Source organism: Eptatretus burgeri, chromosome 2, assembly GCF_056783735.1.
Source record: "Eptatretus burgeri isolate ZD-2024b chromosome 2, Ebu_testis_v1, whole genome shotgun sequence".
Classification (NCBI taxonomy): domain Eukaryota; kingdom Metazoa; phylum Chordata; class Myxini; order Myxiniformes; family Myxinidae; genus Eptatretus; species Eptatretus burgeri.
This window is the reverse complement of record NC_140962.1, coordinates 157,776,752-157,802,394: the sequence shown is the minus strand read 5'-3', so window position 1 is coordinate 157,802,394 and position 25,643 is coordinate 157,776,752. Positions and strand designations below refer to the sequence as shown.

Here is a 25,643-nt window from a genome sequence, read left to right as displayed (position 1 = left end):
TATAGGATTATAACCAAATCCCTCTACATAAACAATTTTAAAAAACTTAAATAATTATACGAACACAGGAAGTGTTGGATTTCTTTCCATTAAATCTCGAACTAATTGTTGGAAAAATGGAGTTTATGTATAAACCCTGTGATGGGAATTCACAAATACTTGTCCAGTAAAAGAGAAGAAGAACAAAACCCTCAATAACAGTTCAGGACTCACTGAAGAACCTCCAAGTTGATGATGTTCTTCAGGTCCCACAGGATAGGCCCAGACTTGTTGCTCAGTTTACATCCCTCCAACCTGTGAAGAGATTTAACAAAAAATTCAAGGAGTGAAGCAAAGACCCATCAGTAAAAAGTTGTGCATAAATGAGTTATATTAGAAGTGTGGCCAGGTGAGGAAAAGTGCTGGTTATTTTGGAGGAACTTCACTCATGTTGTTGTTGGTGTGTTGGTGGTGGTGGTGGTGGTATGGAGAAGGGTTGTTTTCTCCTTTGGCCAGATGTTGCCATTGTTTATGCCACATTTGGGGGGGGGGGGCATTTGAGCATGTGTCTGGACTTCTGGTGCACGGTTTTGGAGAAGAAGGGAGCCATCCTGTGTGAGTGCTCATCGTCGAGATTTGTATCAAGTTAGGAACATACATGTGGTCTCTGGCGGTTGGACTCTGCCGACTGACACGACCACACGGATGGAGAATTCTCTCGGGAAATCCGTAGTGAAGCTTTTTGGTCTCTCACTTTAAGGGGATGCCAGTCCTGGGAACACCATTGACCTCCAGACCATGGTGGGTTAGTCTCTTTGGCTTCATGTAAATATGTTTTATTAATGTTAGTTTGTAATTTAGTTCATCTTGAGTGAATTGTCAAAAGGTTGTAGCAGTTTGCAAAACACAATCCAAGCCATGTGATCTCGGTGGTTGAAGGACATTGTACACTGAGTGATGAAATTAGTTTGTTTCCATTACGTGCCAAACCCTGATCAAGACAAGTGTTAAGACTTTTATCAGAGGCTGACTAACACCACTAAGTTCTGTATGTGTTTCATATCACGTGTATTGCCCAATAGTAAAGCTTTATGGCTCTGTTTAATATATGTAAACATCTTTGTTCTTTCACAGTTCTTTCCAATTTTCATTCTCATAATTCTCTTCATTCATTATAATTCTTGCTTTTTCTTCTCTTTCATCCCTTTCACTCTCTATTCCCATCTTTCATGATGTATCTCTTTAAGAAGTGAGTTGTTCTTGCAGAGATTCTTCTGTGGAGTTCACTTGCCCAAACCTGGAAGGGTTTGAGGGTTGTGGAGTAGCAGCTGCAACTCCTCAACAGCAAGAAAGAAGCCACGAGGAAAATACTACAACAAAAGCTGCATTCAGAACAGCCTTAACTCGTCAACAGCCAGAAGCAAGGTGAGAAGCAAACGCGGCAACAAAGGCTGCATCGAGAGCAGCTGCAACTCCTCAACAGTAAGAAGCAAGGTGAGAAGCAAACGCGGCAACAAAAGCTGCATCCAGAGCAGCTGAAACTCTTCAACAGCAAGAAGCAAGATGAGAAGCAAACGTGGCAGCAATAGCAGCATCCAGAGCAGCTGAAACTCCTCAACAGCAAGAAAGAAGACAAGAGGCAAATGCAACAATGGCTACTTCCAGGAAACAGCCCTGGAGGGAAAACGAAAAGTCGGCATTCTCCTACAATCCAGCATTGGATTATGCGTCTGATCCAATATTTGCTATTGGCTCAATGTCAAGTACTTGCAGGCACAATGATGTGATGAAATGGACAGGAGAAGTTCCAGGGATGTGCTGCAATACTGGCAAGTTTAGGCTAAATCAAATTAATGCTCCTCCTGAACCACTTCATTTGATACCCAAGTACTACACATGGACATTCATTGTTGACAGTCAACACTCAAAATGCATGTCATTTCTCATGCAACATCAGAAGATACAACTCGTGCTTCAACATGACATATTTTGGTACAACAAGAGATCAGAGAATCTGGCGACATGCCCACATTTAAAGTGCAGTGACAGGTTTATCATCAGATTGGCAGTACACATCCACAGCCAAATGAAGAGCCAAAATTCCTGCAGATCTACTTCATTGGGGACAATACAAAGCAGGCTGAACAGCACTGCAACAATGTCATTCAAACCAAGTTGGAAGTGGTGCTGAAGTTGCAAGATATGCTCCACAAGGAAAACCACACTGTTCAGAGACTCAAGTGTGCCAGGAAGGAGATGACACCAGACTACCAGAGTACAAAATCGTCATTGATTCAAACAAAACTCCAGCTGGGGAGAATGAGCGGAGCTTCATTGCACCCTCTACATCAGAAGTGGCTGTCATCCTAGCTGGTGAACAACATGGTGATCGAGACATTGTTTGTACTGCAACTCAGAAACAACTCCCTCCAGAGAATTGCCAAGATGCACCCCTCATATGATGCACTTCAGTATCCACTAATTTTCTGGAAGGGTGATGATGGATGCGATATAAAACTGCAACAAACAGACCCAGCAACAGGACTGCCAAGAAGAACATTTCTGCCACGGACTTTTATGCCTCCAGGATTGTGCTGAGAGCTGGTAATTTCTATCACATCTTGCATTGCAAAGATTTCTTCCACCAATTTGTTGTGGACATGTATGCCATTCATCTCAGGGGTGCCATGAACAATGATGGAAATGCTGCCAATGTTGGCCAATTGGTCATCTTGCATTCCATTTTCACAGGTGGTCTCCACTACAGGCATGAACACACTCAGGATACCATGACATATGTGTGAAACTCTGGCCATTGTGATTTCTTCATCACCTTCACCTGCAATCCAGCTTGGGAGGAAGTAGTGAATTAACTAATGCCAGGGCAAAAACCACAGCATCACAATGATTTGCTGGCAAGGGTATTCCAACAAAAAATGAAGCCATTGATGAATGTCATCACCAATGGAAATATTTTTGGAGCCATTAAGTGCTACCTTTACACAATTGAGTGGCAAAAGTGTGGCCTGCCACATGCCCACATTCTGACTTGGCTTCAAGATGAACTTCATGTGCACAAAGTGGATGACTCCATCAGTGCTGAACTTGCAGACCCAGTAATTGATCCACTTCTGTTCAGCACTGTCAAAACACAGAAGGTGCTTCGTCCCTGTGGAAGCATTAATCCAAACTCACGATGCATGAAAGATAACAAATGCACAAAAAGGTTCCCATGATATCTTCTGAAAGAGACACAGACTGGACAAGATGGATACCCACTGTATCGTCAGAGAAAATCATTAGATGGTGGATTCACAACAACCAACAGGGTTCATGGTTGTGAGGTTGAAGTTGACAACAGGTGGATTGTTCTACACTGTCCATTCTTCACATGGCTATTCAATGTACACATCAATGTTGAGTACTGCCACTCTGTGAAATACATAAAATATGTGTGCAAATATGTCAACAAAGGATTTGACATGGCTGTGTTTGGCCTGACAATGGATGGGACTGTGCATGATGAGGTTTGGCAATATGAAATGAGAAGATGCATCAGCAACAATGAAGCCATCTGGAGGATGCTGAACTTCCCAATTCATGAGCGACATCACACTATGGTTCATCTCAGCATGCACCAGGAGAATGGCCAGAGATTGTATTTCACTGAGCGGAATGTACGTGAGCACGCCCAAGTCCCACAAGACAATTCTCACTGCTTTCTTCAATCTCTACCAAGCTGATGAATTTGAAAAGACACTGTTATATTATCAGATACCCAAGTACTACACATGGAATGTTGGCAGAAAGAATTGGGATGGCCACAAAGCCGGACAAACTGTACCAGACCAGCTCGGCATCAAAGTCATTGATGCACTTGACCATGTGAATACTGTTCATCCAAACAATTTTGAATGCTTTTACCTGAGACTGCTTCTGCATGAGGTCAAAGGTCCAACATAATTTGAGGACTTGTGAACAGTGGATGTCGCAATCTGTGAAAATTACAAACAGCCTTGCCAGCTCAGAGGACTCCTGGAGTATGATACATACTGAAACAGCACGTTGGAGGAGGCAGCTGCAACTCAATCACCAGGGATGCGACGAAACCTATTTACCATCATGTTGTGGACATGTGCCATGACAAATCCTCAACAACTATGGGACAACCACAAGGAGAATCTGGCAGAAGACATTTTGCATCATGCACAAGTGCAAAATCCTAACTTGGAACTGGACTCCAGTGATGCCATCTTCAATCAAGCTCTCATTATTATTGAAGACAACATCAAGGCATTGAGTGGCTCTGACCTCAAATTTTTTCGCCTTCCTGACCCTCAACGACACAATGACAATGAGCTCACAAATGAAGTTTTGAGAGAGACCAACGACAACATGAAACAGCTTGCTGAATACATACATGAGAATGAGCCATGTCTGGTTCCAGACCAAAGAGAAGCCTTCAATGAGGTTACACAAGCAGTTTTCAATGGGAGTGGTGTCACCTTCTTTCTGGATGCTCCCGATAGAACTGACAAAATTTTTCTCATCAATTTTCTTTTGGCAAAAATCCGTAAAAGAAACACGATTGCCTTTGCGGTAGCATCATCAGGCATTCCTGCCACACTGGGGATAGGAGGAAGAATAGCTCACTCAGTCTTCAAGTTAACTTTAAATCTGGCAAGTATGGAGGAACCAACCAGCAACATTGGCAGGGGCACTGGCAAAGCAAAGCTCATGCAGGAGTGCCGGCTCATTGTCTGGGATGAGTGTACAATGTCTCACAAAGCTCCCTTGAGGCTCTTGATCACACCTTGCAAGATCTTCGACATATTCACAGAAGAATGAGTGGAGTGACTCTGGTATTAGCTGGGTATTTTCGCCACACTTCTCGTCATTCCACATGGAACCAAACCTGATGAACTGCAGGCCTGCCTCAAAGCCTCATACATTTGGAACAACATTCAGCGACCCAGCTTAATGACCAACATGCGATTGCTTCTGACAGGTGATTCATCTGTTGTGGAGTTTTCGGCAAGCCTGCTCAAACTTGGAAATGGAGCCATGGTATCTGAAAATCAAGATGGAACTATCTCGATGAACAACATTGGAAAAACAGTTGCAACACTTCAACAACCACAAGATGCAATACTTCCAAATGTTGCACATAACTTCCATGACCACAAGTGGCTATGCCAAAGAGCCATCTTGGCACTGAAAAATGAAGCCACCAATTCCACAAACAGAGGTCTTCTTGCACAGTTACCTGGCACTATGCAAATGTACAAATCAGTTGACACTGTAACAGACACAAATGAAGCAGTCCACTACCCCACAGAATTTCGCAACTCTGGAACCACCAGGTGTGCTTCCTCACAATCTGGAGCTCAACGTTGGTGCACCCATTATGCTTCTCAGGAATCTGGACCCACCAACACCCTGCAATGGAACACATTTGGCTGTCAAGAAGCTTAAAAATTTATAAAAGACCAAAATTAAAAAGTTAAAAAAGGAATAGACACTGAGGATAAAATTCCTCCACACCGTTAGAATCAAAAAGAGAATAGAAATAGGCCCCTGGGGGAATGTCAAAATAAAAAGAACACAACCCCCAAGGACCAATTAAGGGCACCAAGCCATAAAAAGAAAGGGGACCAGTCCAAAAATGGAAATTTGCGCTTCTCGTCCGTTTGGCAAGATCCATTCACTTAGACAAACAGAAACCATGCACACCATACAAAAAAAAAAAAAAAAAAAAAAAAAAAAAAAAAGGGGGGGGGGAGGAAAGAGGGGAGGAAGGGAAATAGGAAAGTACCAACCTCAAACCTCTTCATACTGACGATGGCCCGACATGTGCTCAATATAAATATCCCGGGATCCCTTTATGGCATCAATACAACAAAGCCGACGCATCAGCTTCCGGTAAGACCGGGAGATTCCCAACCGGTTCAGGGCCGACTCATTTCCAGGGAACCACGATCCCAGTGCCCCCACTATGAACCCAAGCACCTGGACATCCTTGCCCTTAGCCACCAATGCTTTACGCAGGCCTTCGTACTTTTCCCTCTTTGCAGCTGCGCAAGTGGCAAGGGCATCGGAACCATTGTCAAAGGGGACAGCAATGTCAACAATTGTGATTTTATTTCCCTCCACCACAGTGATGTCTGGTCTTTCATGTGGGGAGGGATCACCGGGAACATGTTGATCTACATATACGTCCCCATGACGAATGGCCTTGACCAGGCGACTCTGGATCATGTTGTGACGGCGGCGAATGGGTACCATACCCGGGGGACAATGGTCAACAATGTGAGCCAGAGTCTCCCGGGGATAGCAACACCGCCGACACCCCTGGGGGGCAGCGGGATTCCATCGATGAGTCACAGCATTAGTCGGGACACAGTTCAGCCTTGCCCGATGCACAAACCTCCAATCACAGAAGCGCATAAACGAACCACTGCGAATCCACGAGGAACCGTTGGCAAACTTATCCGTTTTCAGTGCAGCGGCCACCTTTCCCTGGTCCGGGAGGCCGAGCAACCGCTGTGCAAACTTCTCCCTGGTCCACTCGAAGTGCAGAACACACGTCTTTAGAGCTGCACTCTCGGGAATGGCCCAGGGTCACAACGGGCTCCCCTGAGAGGGCACGACGGACAGTCACATTTAACCGCCGCGTCGCGGACCTCACCCGAGACCAGAGCGTGGAAATTTAGCCGCTGTACCCGGAGTTCGCCAATGGCCCTTCCATCGAGCCAGACAGGAACTTATCCACGTCCGACTCAACGGGAACACAGCGGATCGTCCGGTGGACGACCGACAAGAGCTGCTGCGTGGCAATGCCGCGTAAGGAAAGGTCACTGGAGGACAGCATCCGCACCGTCTGAACGACAGTTTGGATGTCTGCCTCCGACCCCGGGTGTTGAAGCCCTAATCCGCCAACGTCCCGGCCTGCGAAAATATAATTATTAGAAGCGCGGACCGGAAGCTGGCAGATCTCCTTCGCCGCACTGACCACCGCAGACACCAGCCTATTAACTTGTTTCTTGGTCGTCTCTCCCGCGCGCAACGCGAAAGAGAGGCAGGGCTGGACAAAGGTCTGAATCGCATCCAACTTTTGCCATGGTGCTAGCAATGATTGTTTAATTTTGAGGACGTCCGCCATCATGTTGGTAACCAATGAGCAGACGTCCTCATCATCTCTATACACACCGATGGGGGTCCCGAGGTAGCGATAATGCTCCTCGCTACTCAGAGCTGGCATGGTTCGACCCTGAATCGAGAATAACACATCACCGACCCTGACCCCCCCACGACAGAAAAGTGACAGAGAGGCACACTTAGCAGGCTTAAATTCCAGCTGCAACACATCAGCATTAACGGAGGCCACGTCAAGAAGGGTCGAAAGACCCTCCCTGGTCCTACTCAGGACAACCAGGTCATCAGCATATGCCAATATAGACACCGGTTGCCCATGAATTTTGACGCCGTGACCTCCGGCCGCAGCAGAAGCCTGCACCGCGCGCACAATCAATTCGATCGTGAGGTTGAACAGGATCGGCGATATGGGGCATCCCTGCTTCACCCCTGACAATATAGGAACCTCGCTAGTCGGGCCATCGTCCGTATTAAAGGTAGTGGAGGCACCAGTGTAAACATCTCGAAGCAGGTCGATCAGCTCCGCAGACGCGCCCATCGTGTCCAGTGCGGCAAAAATAGCTCCATGTGGAACACTCCCAAACGCATTCCGAAGGTCCAGCCAGGCAACAAAAATATTCTTCTGATTCCGCCTGGCGTCCTTCATTATGGTGTTTAGCAAAAAGGAGTGCTCGAAGCAGCCTTCACTGGGCTGAGAGCACTTCTGGGCCTCACTCAGCATTGAATGCCGGAGCGCCCAGCTGCGAAGCCGATCAGCCAGAACCGCCATAAACAGTTTATAGAGGCAACTCTGGAGGGCAATCGGCCGAAAATTTTCTGGGTCCCCGGTGTCCCCTTTCTTGTGGATCAGGACCGTGGTGGCCTGCTTCCATGAAGCGGGATACGGAGCGAGCGCAGACATCGGTTAAAAATTTCAATGTCACACGACACGCCCCATCCATTCGCTTCAGGTGCTGGTACTCAACACGGTCCGGTCCCGGGGCAGAGTTACTCATGCGCCCAAGTCGGGCAGAGATCTCTCTCTGACCAATGGGCGCACTTAACGCTGCCCCTCCGCACGAGCCTCGTCAGTGGATGACACATGTTTGGTGCACTCCCGGGAAATGACCGCTGGGTCGACATTCTTGGCGGTGAGCACCCGGGAGAAAAAGACTCCCCGGGTTCCCTCCCACCAGAATATCTATCCTCAGCTTTCCCGAGGACCACCCTAAAGGCACGCTTTCTGCTGTGCCTGTACAGCTTCTGGAGGCGACTGGCCTCCTGGGGGTCATACCTCAGCCCGGAAGCACCCGCCATACCGGGACGGTCAGGTCGGGGACGACTTGGGTGCGTGGGGGCGTCTGCACCGCGTCCACCACGCCGCGGTCGGCAACGGTCAACCAGGGCATTGGCAAACGCATCGCAGACCTTTTCAAACTCCTCCCACAACACCGCGTTCCTCAACTGACCGACCCAATACTCAGGAAAGCTAGGGCCAGCATCAACACCTGGGGGAGGGGAGACAGGCCGTGGAGCCGGGGGAGCGTCGCGCCGGGGCGGGGGAACTCGAGACCGGTCGGCAACCGAAGCGGGCGGAGCCGCAGCCTCAGTCGCACCCGCGGGCTCAAGCCCCCCCGCCCCACCGCGGCCCTCCGCCCTCTCCACACTACCGCTCAACCCCCCCCCCCAGCCCCAGCACCCGCCACCTGCAAAAAACTGTCACAAGCCTCCTCGAAAGCAGGCCCCTCGGGGGCCTCGAGAATAGCTGATACCAAGCAGTCAAGAACCCGGGATGTTTCCTCATCACATCGGGGGACAACCCCGACAGGGGAACCCTCGGTGATGGGCAGCACCGGAGACTCACTGCAGGCAACTAATTGTTGTTCCAAGAGGGGGACACCCAAAAGGGGCTCGAAGACCCGGCTAGACTCCAGAATCAGATCAGCCTGCCCTCCAGAGGGGCAACCCAAAACTGGTGACCAGGACCTCCGGAACGACCGCCGCCTACTACCACCGATTCCACTCATATTTACAATACGCGGGCCGGCTGCCCCGTCGTCAGAGCCATAGCTCTCGGCCGGGACGACCGGACCCGGTGCATCCTTTGTAGCAACTTGGGGCACCTGTCTAGAATCAGCGCTAGCCTCAGCCAGCCGTCGTCTCGGCAGTCGATTACCCGAAGGCCCAGCGATACCGGCAACGGAGGGGCGAACTCTGTCCTCTTTCCGGTGGATTTGGAAATGGTTCGCCGCCTTCCTTGCCGTATCGTATTCCAGGTCGCACCTCGAGCATCTAAAAACTGAAATAAAAGCGGTCTCGGCGTGAAACCGCTTTAGATGTCGTTGTAGGGTCTGAAAATTAAAAAAAAGTCTCACGGCACAGTGAACAAGGCCACCGGTCGGGAAGCGGGTACAGAAATACCTGGGTCTGGGGGCCGACGGAGGCGTTAGCCTCCGCGGCGACCACCCGGTGCATGCGGGCGATGTGTCGACGCCACCCCGCGAGCGTCGCTAGGTTTTTACTGCAGTACTCGCAGGGGAACGTCTCCACATCTCGAGCAGCACCTTCACCTCGCCGACCCGGCCTCCGTCCGTCCTCTTCCATCGGGTAGTTGTTCATCCTCTTCCTCTTCCATCCTCATCTTCCAAACCTGATGAACTGCAGGCCTGCCTCAAAGCCTCATACATTTGGAACAACATTCAGCGACCCAGCTTAATGACCAACATGCGATTGCTTCTGACAGGTGATTCATCTGTTGTGGAGTTTTCGGCAAGCCTGCTCAAACTTGGAAATGGAGCCATGGTATCTGAAAATCAAGATGGAACTATCTCGATGAACAACATTGGAAAAACAGTTGCAACACTTCAACAACCACAAGATGCAATACTTCCAAATGTTGCACATAACTTCCATGACCACAAGTGGCTATGCCAAAGAGCCATCTTGGCACTGAAAAATGAAGCCACCAATTCCACAAACAGAGGTCTTCTTGCACAGTTACCTGGCACTATGCAAATGTACAAATCAGTTGACACTGTAACAGACACAAATGAAGCAGTCCACTACCCCACAGAATTTCGCAACTCTGGAACCACCAGGTGTGCTTCCTCACAATCTGGAGCTCAACGTTGGTGCACCCATTATGCTTCTCAGGAATCTGGACCCACCAACACCCTGCAATGGAACACATTTGGCTGTCAAGAAGCTTATACCACATGTCATTGAAGCCACTATCATGACTGGCCATGCAGCAGGACAGGCTATCTTCATTCCACACATTCCAATCATCTCCTCTGACTTGTCATTTCAATTTAGAAGGCTCCAGTTCCCTGTCCACCTCAGTTTTGCCATGAGCATCAACACGGCACAAGGACAATTGCTCAAAGTTGTTGGACTTAACCTGCAAAGCCCATACTTTTCTCATGGCCAACTCTACATTGGTTGTTCCAGAGTTGGCAATGGCAAAAACTTTTATTTATCTTGACTCCACATGGAAAAACATGCAACATTGTCTTTCTTGAAGCTCTGCAAGGATAAAAAAAAGACAACGACAAACACTGTGATAAAATGTGATGTGAAATCCTCAGTGCTGAAGAATAATAAACAATCCTGGATAAGAAAGGCAGAAGGAGGAAAGAGAAGAAAAGCAGAAAGAAGAAAGAGGAAAGAGGAAAGAGAAGAAAGGCAGAAAGAAACACAGAAGAAGGAGGAAGGTAAGAGAATGAGGAAGACAAAAGAACATTGAAAAGGAGACAATAAAGAACAAAGGAAGGAGAGGCAGACAAAAGAAGAGAAATACAAGAAGAAAAAAAGACAGAAGGATCGTAAGATAGAAATACACGAAGATGACAAAAAACAAGGAACAAAAATCCAGAGCAGCAGAATCTCAGCAACATCAACAATCAAGACAAGAAGCAAACACAGCAGCAATGACTTCTAGAGAAACTGAAACTTCTCAACAGCAAAAAGCAAACTTGGAAGCAAACACAGTAACAATGACTGCATTTTGTCCTCGAGACATTGTTTGTACTGCAACTCAGAAACAACTCCCTCCAGAGAATTGCCAAGATGCACCCATCATATGATGTACTTCAGTATCCACTAATTTTCTGGAATGGTGATGATGGATGCGATATTAAACTGCAACAAACAGACCTAGCAACAGCAGCAAAATAGTTGCACCCAACAGTTGCAGCAAAACTGCAACAAACAGACCCAGACCCTTTCCATTGGTGATGACATTCATCAATGGCTTCATTTTTTGTTGGAATACCCTTGCCAGCAAATCATGGTGATTTTTGCCCTGTCATTAGTTAATTCACTACTTCCTCCCAAGCTGGATTGCAGGTGAAGGTGATGAAGAGATCACAAGGGCCAGAGTTTCACACATATGTCATGGTATCCTGAGTGTGCTCTTGCCTGTAGCGGAGACCACCTGTGAAAATGGAATGCAAGATGACCAACACCTGCCATATACCAGTCATTGTGTTGTACTTGAGATGGTTGTCCATACTGTCTGGTTCAGGAGGACACTTCAAGCCTGTGAAACCTTTGCCACCCCTATATGAAGTGAGGCCATCGCTGTAAAATACAAAACACACAGGAAATGGCTCTTTGTGTTGAGGCACGGCGGTGATGGTCAGGTTTAAACCTCAACCAGTCAAAGATCCCCAGGGGGGTTAAACATGGCAAGGTACACCACCAGTCAAAAGTTTTAGAACGCCCTCATTTTTCAGTTTTTACTGAAATTTAAGCAGTTCAATTCCAGTGCATAACCTGAAATTGTACAAAGCGAAGCGGTAAACTGACAGATGTTTAAAAAACAAAAGTTTAGGTTCCCAAAAACTGAAAAATAATGTAAATTTCAGAGTTGTTAAAAAAGGCCTTTTTCAGGGAACAATAATGGGTTAGCAACTGCAGCTGTTCTACAGCAATGTAAGTAAATTAAGCCTTAAAAGTTGATGCAAACAATTCCTACAGGTGTCCCAACTTTTGTTGATTAGTAACAAACCCTCTATCTGCATAAAAGCATTGTTTGAAAAGATTGTGTTGCTACACCATCTGAAGCATTATTTGGACAATATTGCACTGCAGCAAGTAGTATACTGCTATCATAATGGTGAGAAAAAGATAATTAACAAAGGAAGACAGACAGACCATTATTACCCTTAAAAAGTGTCAGTCTTTCCTTTAGAGAAATTGCAAGAAGCCAAGGTGTCAGTGAGTACAGTTTCCTACACAATGAAAAGGCACTTGGAAACTGGAGGAAACTATGACAGGAAGAGGTCTGGCAGACCCAAAGCCACAACACAATCAGAAGACAAGTTTCTGAGAGTGAACAGCTTCCGTGATAGGTGGCTCACAGGACAGCAGCTACAAGCACAGCTTAACACTGGTCGAAGTAAGGAAGTCTCAGTTTCAAGTGTGAAGAGAAGACTTCCAGCTGCTGGTTTGACAGGTCGAGTGGCAGTAAGAAAGCCATTGCAAAGATTGCAAAATAAGAAAAAGAGGCGTGCCTGGGCCATGAAGCACCGCCAGTGGACTACTGAAAACTGGAAAAAGGTATTTTGGACTGACGAATCAAAATTATAAGTCTTAGGTTCATCACACTGGATTTTTGTATGCCGTCGAGTTGGCGAAAGGATGGTTCCTCAGTGTGTGACACCAACTGTCAAACATGGAGCGGGAAGCATGATGATCTGGAGCTCTTTTGCTGGATCCAGTCGGCGACTTGCAGAGTGACTGGCACCCTGAACAAAAAGGGCCACCACAGCATTTTGCCGCGCCATGCAATACCTTCTGGTCTACGCTTCGTTGGTCAGGTGTTCAACCTACAGCAAGATAACGACCCAAAACATACCTCCAGGCGATGTGAGAACTACCATCAAAGAAAACAACAAGACGGTAGGCTTCAAATCATGGAATGGCCAGCACAGTCTCCAGCATTAAACCCCATAGAGCTGGTTTGGGATGAACTGGATAGAAGGGTGAAAGCAAAGCAACCTACAAGTGCAAAACATATGAGGGAACTTCTGCAACAGTGTTGTGAAGAACTTTCCGAACAATATTTGATTTCCATTGTAGAAATAATCCCACGAGTATGTTCGGCTGTTATATCTGTAAAAGGTGGCTACTTTGATGAGTCAAAAACTTAGATTAAATTTTGTTCAACAAAACGATTCCATGATTTCTTTATCTGCAATTGTTTATTTGTTCTATGCTTTAATTTCAGAGTACATTGAAACATTAAACTGTTGAAATTTCAGTATAAACTGGAAAAATGGGGGTGTTCTAAAACTTTTGACCGGTAGTGTGTATATATATATATATATATATATATATATATACATATATATATATATATATATATATATATATATATATATATATATATATACATATATATATATATACATATATATATACATATATATATACATATATACACACACATATACATATATACATATATATATATATATATATATATATATATATATACACACACATATACATATAAACAAATATATATATATATATATATATATATATATATATATATATATATATATATATATATATATATATTTATATACACACATATACAAATATATATTCATATATATATATATATATATATATATATATATATATATATATATATATATATATATATATATATATATATATATATATATATATATATATATATATATATATATATACATATATACACACACATATACATATATACAAATATATTATATATATATATATATATATATATATATATATATATATATATATATATATATACATATATACATATATACAAAGATAGATATATATATATATATATATATATATTTATATATATATATATATATATATATATATATATACATATACATATACATATACATATATACAAATACATATACATATATACAAATACATATACATATATACAAATATATATATATATATATATATATATATATATATATATATATATATATATATATATATATATATATATATATTTATTTATATATTGTTACGGATGTGGAAATTCGCAGAACATCATAAAGGTCCTCAAATCAGTTATGCCGCTAAGTTTATGTTCAGATAGGTTTCCCCACCGTTGTTTAAAGGGGATTCTTCGTGTTCAACAGGCTGTGACCCTTTGAGATAGCGTTTTTCTTTTTTCTATCGTTATTTTTGACCAACCATACCTCAACAACCGAATGACCACAAACAACATCGCTACCCTTAACTACAACGCCAAGCACGCCACCATCACCGCAACCACGAGCGCCTCTACCACCCACCACAACCAAATCACCACAACCGACATCGACAAGTCTGGAGACGTTCAGTCGTTGGAGAGGCAGTCGGAGGAGAGTCTGGGGTCTGCACAGAGGCCTGGAGAAGCCTGGAGCTTGGGGCCTCCAGTTGCTTGGAGAGGCAGTCGGGAGAAAGAGAGAGAGCTGGAGAGAGCTTGCCAGCGCCGGGGTAGTCCGAGGTGACCAGACCTCGGTGCAATCCGTGCATCGCTGAGGGACGAACAGGGTCTGATCGAGCATCAACGCTGATCGAGCATCAACTCTTATCGAGCGCCAACGCTGAGAGAGCATTGGTAGACCCATTTGTTCCTCTCAACCGCGTTGCCGGCCGGGGCCTGGATCACCTCGCCTTGTCAAGACCCAAGATCAGGCGCGACAATGCTAGCAGCCGTGGGGACGGGACGTCGCGACTCGCCGACCACCAAGGGGGCAGGTAACCTGCCATGGTCTCGCGGGACCCATTCGGTCTTCCAGGTCCCGCGTTATAAAGGTCCACAGAACCTGTCTGCTACTCTCGTCTTTGCGAGTGCCCATTCCTTTGCTTTTGAATGAATGTTGTGGCGCCGTCTGCCAAGTAGAACTGAATAAGTACCTGTGGATTTATAAGCAATATTCGGTCGTAGTGCTTTTCTTTGCTCGTGTCTTTGTTCCCGTCCCGTGACTGCTTTCTTGCCTGTACATACGTGCATGATTGTTTTACTGCCTTGCTTGTATACGTGTGTAGCAAATAAATGTGCTTGTTGAAATGTTACCCGTTCGTTGTGTCCTTTCCCCATTGAAAATGCCATCTTGCATTGCGGAATAATTAGTTGGGTTTTAAACACCCGGTAAATAGAATAGGATCCGGCGAGGTCGGCGATAACACCCGCTCGGTTATCGCTGTAGAATGGAATGGACCGCTTAAGCGGTTCGTGTCCCAAGCCGACCTGTGTCAATATATATATATATATATATATATATATATATATATATATATATATATATATATATATATATATATATATATATACATACATATATATATACATACATATACATATATATATATATATATATATATATATATACATATATACATATATACATATATATATATATATATATATACATATACATATACATATATATATGCAAGGTTGGCCCAGATGGTATACCAGTGGAGGCATGGAAGTGCTTAGGAGAGATGGCAGTGGGGTTGTTAACCAGATTGTTGAATGAAGTCTTGGAAAGTGAGAGGATGCCGGAGGAGTGGAGATTAAGTGTACTGGTTCCGATTTTCAAGAATAAGGGTGATGTGCAGAGCTGTGGAAATTACAGAGGGATAAAGTTGTTAAGCCACACCATGAAGTTGTGGGAAAGAGTAGTGGAAGCTCGGTTGAGAGGAGAGGTGACGATCTGTCAGCAGCAATATGGGTTTATGCCAGGAAAGAGCACCACTGAAGCAATGTTTGCTTTGAGAATGTTGATGGAGAAGTATAGGGAAGGCCAGAATGAGTTACATTGTGTGTTTGTGGATCTAGAGAAAGCTTATGATAGGGTGCCAAGAGAGGAGTTGTGGCATTGTATGAGGAAGTCGGGAGTGGTGGAGAAGTATGTGATGATCGTGCAGGATATGTATGAGGACAGTGGGACAGCGGTGAGGTGTGCGGTAGGAATGACGGACCGGTTTAAGGTAAAAGTGGGATTGCACCAAGGATCGACTCTGAGCCCTTTCCTGTTTGCAATGGTGATGGACAGGTTGACAGACGAGATCAGATTGGAGTCCCCATGGACTATGATGTTCGCGGATGACATCATGATCTGTAGGGAGAGAAGGGAGCAGGCTGAGGAGAGCCTCGAGAGGTGGAGGTACGCACTGGAGAGAAGGGGAATGATAGTCAGTAGGAGTAAGACGGAGTACATGTGCGTAAATGAGAGGGAGGGTGGTGGTATGGTGCTGTTGCAAGGAGTTGAGGTGGGGAAGGTGGATGGGTTTAAATACTTGGGATCAACTGTCCAAAGTAACGGAGAGTGTGGGAGAGAAGTGAAAAAGAGAGTGCAGGCAGGATGGAGTGGGTGGAGAAGAGTTGCACGAGTGATTTGTGAAAGAAGGGTAGCTGCAAGAGTGAAGGGGAAAGTATACAAGACGGTAGTGAGACCAGCTATGTTGTATGGTTTGGAGGTGGTGGCGCTAACAAAAAGACTGGAAGCGGAGCTGGAGGTGGCAGAGTTAAAGATGCTGCGATTCTCGTTGGGAGTGACGAGGATGGACAGAATAAGGAATGAGTATATTAGAGGGACAGCGCAGGTAGGATGGTTTGGAGACAAAGTGAGAGAAGCGAGATTGAGATGGTTTGGACATGTGCTCAAGAGGGAAGCGGAGTATATCGGGAGAAGGATGTTGAAGATGGAGCCGCAGGCAGGAGGAGAAGAGGACGGCCAAAGAAGAGGTTCATGGATACGGTCAGGGCGGTCATGCGGGTGGTTGGAGTGTCAATGGAAGATGTGGAGGACAGAGCGAAATGGAGATGGTTGATCCGCTGTGGCGACCCCTAACGGGTGCGAGCTGAAAGAAGAAGAAGAAGAAGAAGATATATATGTGTATGTATGTATGTATATGTATATATGTATATATATATATATATATATATATATATATATATATATATATATATATATATATATATATATGTGTATGTATGTATGTATATGTATATATATATGTATATATATATATATATATATATATATATATATGTATACATATATATATATATATATATATATATATATATATATATATATATATATATATATATATATATATATATATATATATATATATATATATATATATATATATATATATATATATATATATATATATATATATATATATATATATATCCTAGTGTTGGCGCAGTGGTTAGGGCAGTGGCTTGGGATCCAAAAGGTCCCGAGTTCAAGCCCTGTTGGGCCACTGAATTAATACACCAGGGGGTTGACTCAGCCTGTCATCCTTCCGAGGTCGACGAAATGAGTATCAGTGTACTGGGCCGGTGTATACCCCGGTTAAAATAGGTGTACCATATCCCTGTGTTGTAAGAGGCGACCAGGGTTGTGTCAGGAAGGGCATCCGGCATAAAACATGTGCCAAATCACTATGCGGATCATATGGATGATCCGCTGTGGCGACCCCGAACGGGAGCAGCCGAAAGAAGAAGAAGAAATATATATATATATATATATATATATATATATATATATATATATATATATATATATATATATATATATATATATAAATATAAATGGCAGTCCTGTCTGTTTGTTTGTAAACAATAAGCTCCAAGACCAGTGAACCAATCTTGATGAAACTTTACACACATATGGACCTCACATTCAGCTCCAGGATGTGCTTAGTGGCTTTCCATAAAAATGAATATATATATATATATATATATATATATATATATATATATATATATATATATATATATATATTCATTTTTTAATATATATATTTTTAAAAATTTGCATTAAAAAAAAAGGATTTCGAATAGTGCGCCGGCGAATTAATCATAACAAAGGGCTTCATGGTTAAAAACGCTAGGATTTTTTGAAATAGAAAATGTTCGTATTCGTTGACTTTTTAAACATACACATTCTCCTCCTGTTATTTGAATTCTTGAACTGCACGCGCACGGCAACAGCTAAGAGAGTAGATAGATCTGCTCATGAAAGAGCCAGGCAAGTGGAGTCAGCTGCAGAGAGAGCGAGAGAGCGAGAGAGTGAGAGAGCGAGAGAGCGAGAGAGCGAGAGAGCGAGAGAGCGAGAGAGAGAGAGAGTCGTCTTCCTGCTGATAGATCTGCTCATGAACGAGCCAGGCAAGCAGAGTCGGCTGCAGAGAGAGAGAGTGTGTCGCCGAACTGCAAATAGAGCGTCACACCGACTGGCGAGAGAATCATAAAACTCACATTCCAGCTTTCGAGGTCCGGGTTTTGGCAGGACATCAAGGACAGTTTCCACTGCTGCGAGAAACATTGAGTGGCTCAAGGCCGCCTTCAACTATGACCTCTCTGAGGATTATGGCAGCATAAAGCCTTCTTTCCATAAATCTGAGGAATAAAAGAAGCCTTCCTAATTTTCTCCATACAACTAATGCCTCAATCTAACGAGTGTGAGGAAAATAGGGCAAATTTCCTGGGTATTACAGGGTACTTCAGCTGGTATGCGCGCACGCACGCACGCACACACGCACACACGCACACACGCACACACGCACACACGCACACACGCACACACGCACACACACACACACACGAGCCTGGTGTTGGCTTAGTGGTTAGGGCGGCAGTTGGGATCCGAGGGTCCTGAGTTCAAGCCCCGTTGGCTGCTGAATTAACACCAGGGGGTTGACAGCCTGTCATCCTTCCGAGGTTGACAAAATGAGTACCAGTGTACTGGTCCTGTTGTATGCCCAGGTTAGAATAGGTGTACCATATCCCTGTGTGTCGAAAGAGGCGAACTCCTTCCAAAACTACCAACATGAAAAACTCCCATGAGTTAGTGGGAGCTTTTCTCCCATGAGTTAGTGGGAGCTCATGTCATGAAAAGCCCCTGAAGTGGAAGATCTCAGAGAACAGTGAAGATACCAGGAGTGGTGATGATGACTTCCAAAACTACAAACATGAAAAGCCCCCAAGTGGAAGATCTTGTATACCAGTGAAGATACCAGGGGTGGTGATGACTCCTTCTAAAACTACAAACATGAAAAGCCCCCCAAGTGGAAGATCTCATTTACCAGTGAAGATACCAGGGGTGGTTATGTGTCCTTCCAAAACTACAAACATGAAAAGCCCCCAAATGGAAGATCTCGAAAACCAGTGAAGATACCAGGTGTGGGGATGACTTCTTCCAAAACTACAAACATGAAAAGCCCCCCAAGTGGAAGATCTCGTATACCAGTGAAGATACTAGGGTACGTGATGACTCCTTCCCAAACTACAAACACGAAAAGCCCACCAAATGGAAGATCTCGTATACCAGTGAAGATACCAGGGAACATGATGACTCCGTCCAAGACTACCAACATGAAAAGCCCCCCAAATGGAAGATCTCATATTCCAGTGAAGATACCAGGGAAGGTGATGGCTCCTTCCAAAACTACCAACACGAAAAGCCCCCCAAATGGAAGATCTCATATACCAGCGAAGATACCAGGGGTGGTGATAACTCCTTCCAAAACTACAGACAAGAAAAGCCCCCAAATGGATGATCTCGTATACCATTGAAGATGCCAGGGGTGGTTATGACTCCTTCCGAAACCACAAACAGTATAAGTCCTCCAAGGAGAAGACCTCCGATACCCATGATGATACCAGGGAATGTGATTACTCCTTCCAAAACTCCAAACATGAAAAGCCCCGTAAGTGGAAGATCTAGTATACCAGTGAAGATACCAGGGGAGATGATAATTCCTTCCAAAACTACCAACACGAAAAGCCCCCCAAATGGAAGATCTCGTATCCCAGTGAAGATACCAGGGAACATAATGTAGCCTTCCGAAACTACAAACATGAAAAGCCCCCCCCCCCAAGTGGAAGATCTCATGTCCCAGTGAAGATATCAGGGGTGGTGATGACTCCTTCCAAAACTACAAATGTGAAAAGCCCCCCAAGTGGATGATCTCTTATACCAGTGAAGATACCAGGGGATGTGATGACTCCTTCCAAAACTACCAACAAGAAAAGCCCCCCAAATGGAAGATCTCGTATACCAGTGAAGATACCAGGGGAGGTGATGGATCCTTCCAAATCTACCAACATGAAAAGCCCCCCAAATGGAAGATCTTGTATGCCAGCGAAGATACCAGGGATGGTGATGACTCCTTCCAAAACTACAATCATTAAAAGCCCCCCAAGTGGAAGATCTGGTATACCAGTGAAGATACCAGGGGTGGTGATGACTCCTTCCAAAACTACAAACATTAAAAGCCCCCAAATGGAAGATCTCATATTCCAGTGAAGATACCAGGGGTGGTGATGACTCCTTCCAAAACTACAATCATTAAAAGCCCCCCAAATGGAAGATCTCATCTACCAGTGAAGATACCAGGGGTGGTGATGACTCCTTCCAAAACTACAAACATTAAAAGCCCCCCAAGTGGAAGATCTCATATACCAGTGAAGATACCAGGGATGGTGATGACTCCTTCCAAAACTACAAACATTAAAAGCCCCCCAAGTGGAAGATCTCATATACCAGTGAAGATACCAGGGGATGTGATGACTCCTTCCAAAACTACCAACGCAAAAAGCCTGCCAAATGGAAGATCTCGTATACCAGTGAAGATACCAGGGGACGTGATGACTCCTTCCAAAACTACCAACGCGAAACGCCCCCCAAATGGGAGATCTCGTATCCCAGTGAAGATAACAGGGGACGTGATGACTCCTTCCAAAACGACGAACATGAAAAGCCCCCCAAATGGAAGATCTTTATACGCATCAAGATACCAATGGGGGGAGGGGAAGGGAGGTGATGAATCCTTCCAACCCATCAACCAAAAAACGTTGCACAGTTACCAGGAAAGAATCGGCCTCTTCACAACCCGGAACCATTGAAATACAATAGAATTTCGCTCAAGTTTACAGCAGAGAAGATATACACAGTTGGTGAAGAAGAAGAAGATGAAGAAAGTACGATGGGAGCTGGATTCCCGAGAAAAGCCGCTGAGATGACAGGAAAATTTTTTGGGTTCAAAAAAGTTTGACTCAACTGCAGACCCCAAACAACATGTCATGATGACTGCAGTGAAATTCTTCGGTACGTTTTGGCACCTGATCCGAATCTGAACCCAAACCCTAAACTCGTTCCTTCCCATAACTGCCCCACACCTGTCCCCTTCTGAACGGAAAACTCCCTCCAGTGTGTAAGGTTCTCTCTCCAGGTGAAGAAATGTCTCACAATCTCTCCTTACTTCCCAGGTCCTTCCAATAATTGTCTTCATTCTGCTGACGTTGAATGCCGATCATAAAAACTTCTTACTTTCCTGTCTGTTCTTTTCCAGATAGTGCTTTGAGGACCATCATGATGCAGGCTGAAGGTCTTCAGAGAAATATCTCCTCAATACGACCTCTTTCCCCTCTCAAATGTCTGGCAATCTTGCCCTTCTCTCCAGGTGATTCCCAGAAATGACTGACTCCGTGACTGCTGACCCAGAACTCCAATCATCAAAACCTCTTACTTTCTTATCTGCTCTTCTTTTTCTGCTCTTCGAGATATTTATTTGAGGGCTGGGTTCATGTTTATGTTTTGGGTTCAGACTTTCAGATTTTTTTTCTGCCCTCTCGTACCTGAGATTTCCCAGTCATTGTGTCGTAGTTCAGAGAGCCATCCTCCTATTCTGGTTCAGGAGGCCATGGCTCAAGCCGATGAAGCCTTTGTTGATCCTGTGTGAAGCGGGGCCATCGCCGTCAAATATAAAACACACAGTAAATGGCGCAAAGTGCTGAGGCACGGCGGTGATGGTCATGATTCACCCTCGACCAAGCAAAGATCCCTGGGGGGTTAACTCTTTACAGATAACCTGGGGTTTTGAGGACTCCAAAGTAAGCTGCAGTTTTTTTTGAAGATTTCTTTTTTTTATAAAGGCATATTTCTTCTAAAAAATAATAAAAGTATTTCTTAAGAGTAAATCAATCCAGTTTTAATCTTAATATATTGCAAAGGTTTCAAATTTGATATGTCCCTCATGGTATTGCAGTGTAATGATTGAAACCTCTTGACTGCCCACTCTCCTGCTCCCTCTCAACTTCCCACTCATCCTCCCTCTTCTCGGTTTCCCCTTTTGTCCATGGGCCCAGGCATATATCGGTACCATCTGAGGAAACCAAACTTTAGGGCTACTAAGTTATTGGTAGGGACTATATGATTATTTCAATATGTGATAACCATTCCAGAAGAGCACCTAAGTGTATGTATTTTGCATTTTTACCATTTTACCATTCTAAGATATTGACGTTTTGGGGGAAAAATCACACAATGGACTATTGACACATCCCATGAAGGTAATATCATTCAATAACAGCTCAGATATCCAGATTTGTTATCTACACACTTACAACAAGCATATTTCCCATCTTGAGGCACATGCTTTAGTTTGGTATTCAAATTACGGCTGATTTGCACGCTAGATTTTGTGAAATTTTGCGGATTTATTATTATCATTATTTACGGAATGTTGTGTGTCCCATGAGTGCCACAGTCCAAATGGATCAGCCACCCATATGTACCTGGTTTGCAGGGAAGCACAAAGGAGGACCATCAAGCTGGTTTCAACAAAGTTGTAGACTTTTTCCTTCCCCTACCCCCGAAATGCAAATTGCGGCTGAATATATGAAAATTCCAATGTAGCTCAAACTTGAGATAATCTTTCGCCCCACCAGAAATGTTTCAGGTTGTGCACACTGGAAAGTATGTAAATGTATTTTATAATGTCATAAGTGTATCCGACTTTCTTGCTGTATATTGCAGTGACTGGGTTCACTGGTGAAGAAGAACGCGCCAGGTTGCCACGGAAGCGTGCACGCATGGACTGTGCAATCCACTGTTCCGATGACGCAAAATTGGTGTCTCCACAAAACATTGAGTCTTGGAGAACGCTGCTGAGAGCTGCTGAGATACAAAAGCATGCCCCTATCCTGAACATGGCCAAATACTTACCCGAGGGAGAAATCCCACCAGTACAGTACCATCGCAAGTGCCGCAGCATTTTCACCATGAAGAAACTTCTTGACTCTATCATTGCCAGAGATGATCCCAGGGGCAAAACCGCAAAAAGACACTCCCAGAAAGTCATCTCGAGAGGCGCTCAGCACGTCAAGGGTATATGATGAACAGTGCATCTTCTGCGAAAAAGCGAGCAAGTATCTGAGAGGTCAAAACACCAGGGAGCCCCTCACGCATTGCGCCGAGTTACGTGCTGATGACAGAATCAGGGCAGCAGCAGTCAGGAAACTAGATAATAGGATGCTTGCTGTTGTGAGCAGAAACCTAGTTGCTACAGAGGGCCATTACCACAAGTCTTGCTACCTTTCGTACACAAAGGATCATTCCACCAGCGGTAACATAGAAGGTGAGGAACAAGGCGAAGACATTCAAGCTCGACAGTATGAGGCAGCAGAGAAGCACTCCGACAGTGAACTCTTCAGGTACATTAGAAATTAACTCTTCCCCAACCCCAAAGTGTTACCCTTGAGAGATCTCTCTTCCAATCTGGTGACATGCATGAACTTCTGTGGTATCAGTCAAGTCAAAGATTCAACGAAGAAACACCTTCGTCGTAAGCTTGAAGCTGAGTTTGCGGGAGCACTGCACATAATTCCGGACAGCAAAGGAAAAGTTATTCTTTATCCAGACAGCCTTTCGATGAGTGAGCTTGTCAAAGTGACATATGCCTTGAAGGTGAAGTTACACAATGTGACCTTTGCCAACGCTGGAGATGTCATAACCAAAGCAGCATTGAAGATGAGAGACGACATCAAGAAGCAAGATGTCACTCAAATATGGCCACCAGATGTGGAGTACAGTGAAGGCAGCATCCCTGAATCTGTGACCAAGCTCCTGAAAACAATGCTGACAGGAGAAAAGGAGTGCACAGATCCATCACAAAGGGTCACGCGACTTGTCAGCTCCTTTGTCCAGGACTTTGTCTATGGCGTTTCTGGCGGCAAGAACATTCCAGCGAAGCACATCCTCCTTCCGTTTGCTGTGAAGTCCTTGACGGGGAACGTAGAACTGATTAGTACACTGAACCGGCTTGGCCACAGCACTTCATACTCTAAGGTCGAGGAGATCGACACAGCCCTGTGTCTACAGAAGCTGGCTCTGTCGGAAAGTGCTGTAGCTTTGCCGGGGAATATCTACCCAAGTGTGTTCACTAACCTTGCTTGGGACAACATCGACCGGCTTGAAGAAACTGTCAGTGGAGAGGAGACATCTCACAGAGTGAACGGAATTGCTGTCCAGGCGAAAGTCATCGGACCTCAGCCACTAAAAGTCACTCCCACCGTTGCCAAAACAAAGAAAAGGAGTATCAGCGCTGCACCACTGATGCTGGCCACATATAATGCTGGGAAGCGAGTGGGACCATCAACCACAACATGTGTGGATGCTGACTCTACTGCTGTAGTCCAGGATGCCAGGAGAAAACAATGTCTGGCTTCTTGCTCGCAGGTCAGACCCAGGGTCTCAAACAGTCAGCAGCTGGACAGGATTCAACATCCGGGTCCGAGATCAAGTGACAGTGATTCAGGACAATATCGGCTACCTGCCCACAATCAATGCTCCTGCCACACAGATGTCCACCCTCAATGACGTGCTGAACCAGTCACTCAGCATCATGCAGTCACTGCAGCTGACCAAGATCATCTGCGTATTCGACCAAGCACTCTATGCCAAAGCTGCTGAAATAGCATGGAAGCACGAAGACAAGTTCAAGAACATCATCCTCAGAATGGGTGCATTCCACACCATATGCAACCTGCTCTCGACCATTGGAAAGAGGTTCCAAGATGCTGGTTTGAGGGACTTGTGCGTCGAGTCAGGCGTGATTGCCGAGGGTTCCACAGCTGGGGTGATGGAAGGCCGCAAGTACAACCGTGGTGTGAGGCTCCACAAGCTTGTGTACGAAGCATTGATGAGGCTGGCCTGGAAAGGATTCCTCCCATGGCTGGAGGAGAACCACATTGCAGACCTGTGCCACCTGGAAGAAACCCTGACCAGCATCAGCAACTTCTGTGATAACATGTCAGATGTCGTTCAAGGAGGTGCTGGAGAATACCTCATGCATCCACACCATGGAGCTATTCCAAGTCTACCTCAACTACCTCAGGGATGGGAATGGCGATCTCCCAGCATTCTGGATGTCGTATGTCGACATGGTGGAGATCATGCTGGCATTCCTTCGAGCATCCAGAGAAGGGGACTGGATGTTACACCGAGCATCCATCCGAGAGATGATTCCATGGTGCTTTGCCGATGACAAACTGAATTACGCCCGATTCCTACCCTACTACTATGCACAGATGTCCCGACTGCCGCTCGACCACCCCGAAGTACATGCACACTTTATGGAAGGTGGCTTCTCGGTTCAGATCGGCACCACGAACCCATTCGGATGGATTCCTGTGGATCAGACGA

At 45.0% G+C, this 25,643-nt stretch overlaps 2 protein-coding genes across 4 annotated transcripts in view; one reads left to right on the top strand and one right to left on the bottom strand.

Moving 5' to 3' along the window:
* Window positions 1–25,643, bottom strand: part of LOC147033686 (NACHT, LRR and PYD domains-containing protein 12-like) — a 143,868-nt gene that overhangs the window by 40,375 nt on the left and 77,850 nt on the right. For all 3 annotated transcript variants that reach the window (XM_085871805.1, XM_085871806.1, XM_085871807.1), the window contains one exon: window positions 214–294. In XM_085871805.1, coding sequence (XP_085727931.1) covers window positions 214–294 — 81 coding nt within the window. The remainder of the gene's footprint in view (window positions 1–213; window positions 295–25,643) is intronic.
* Window positions 9,838–25,489, top strand: LOC147033689 (uncharacterized). Its single transcript, XM_085871921.1, is given in 7 exon segments — window positions 9,838–10,211; window positions 10,267–10,564; window positions 11,539–11,682; window positions 12,181–12,232; window positions 22,947–23,260; window positions 23,262–24,646; window positions 24,648–25,489. Coding segments are annotated over 7 exon segments (3,405 nt in total). The 3' UTR covers window positions 25,486–25,489.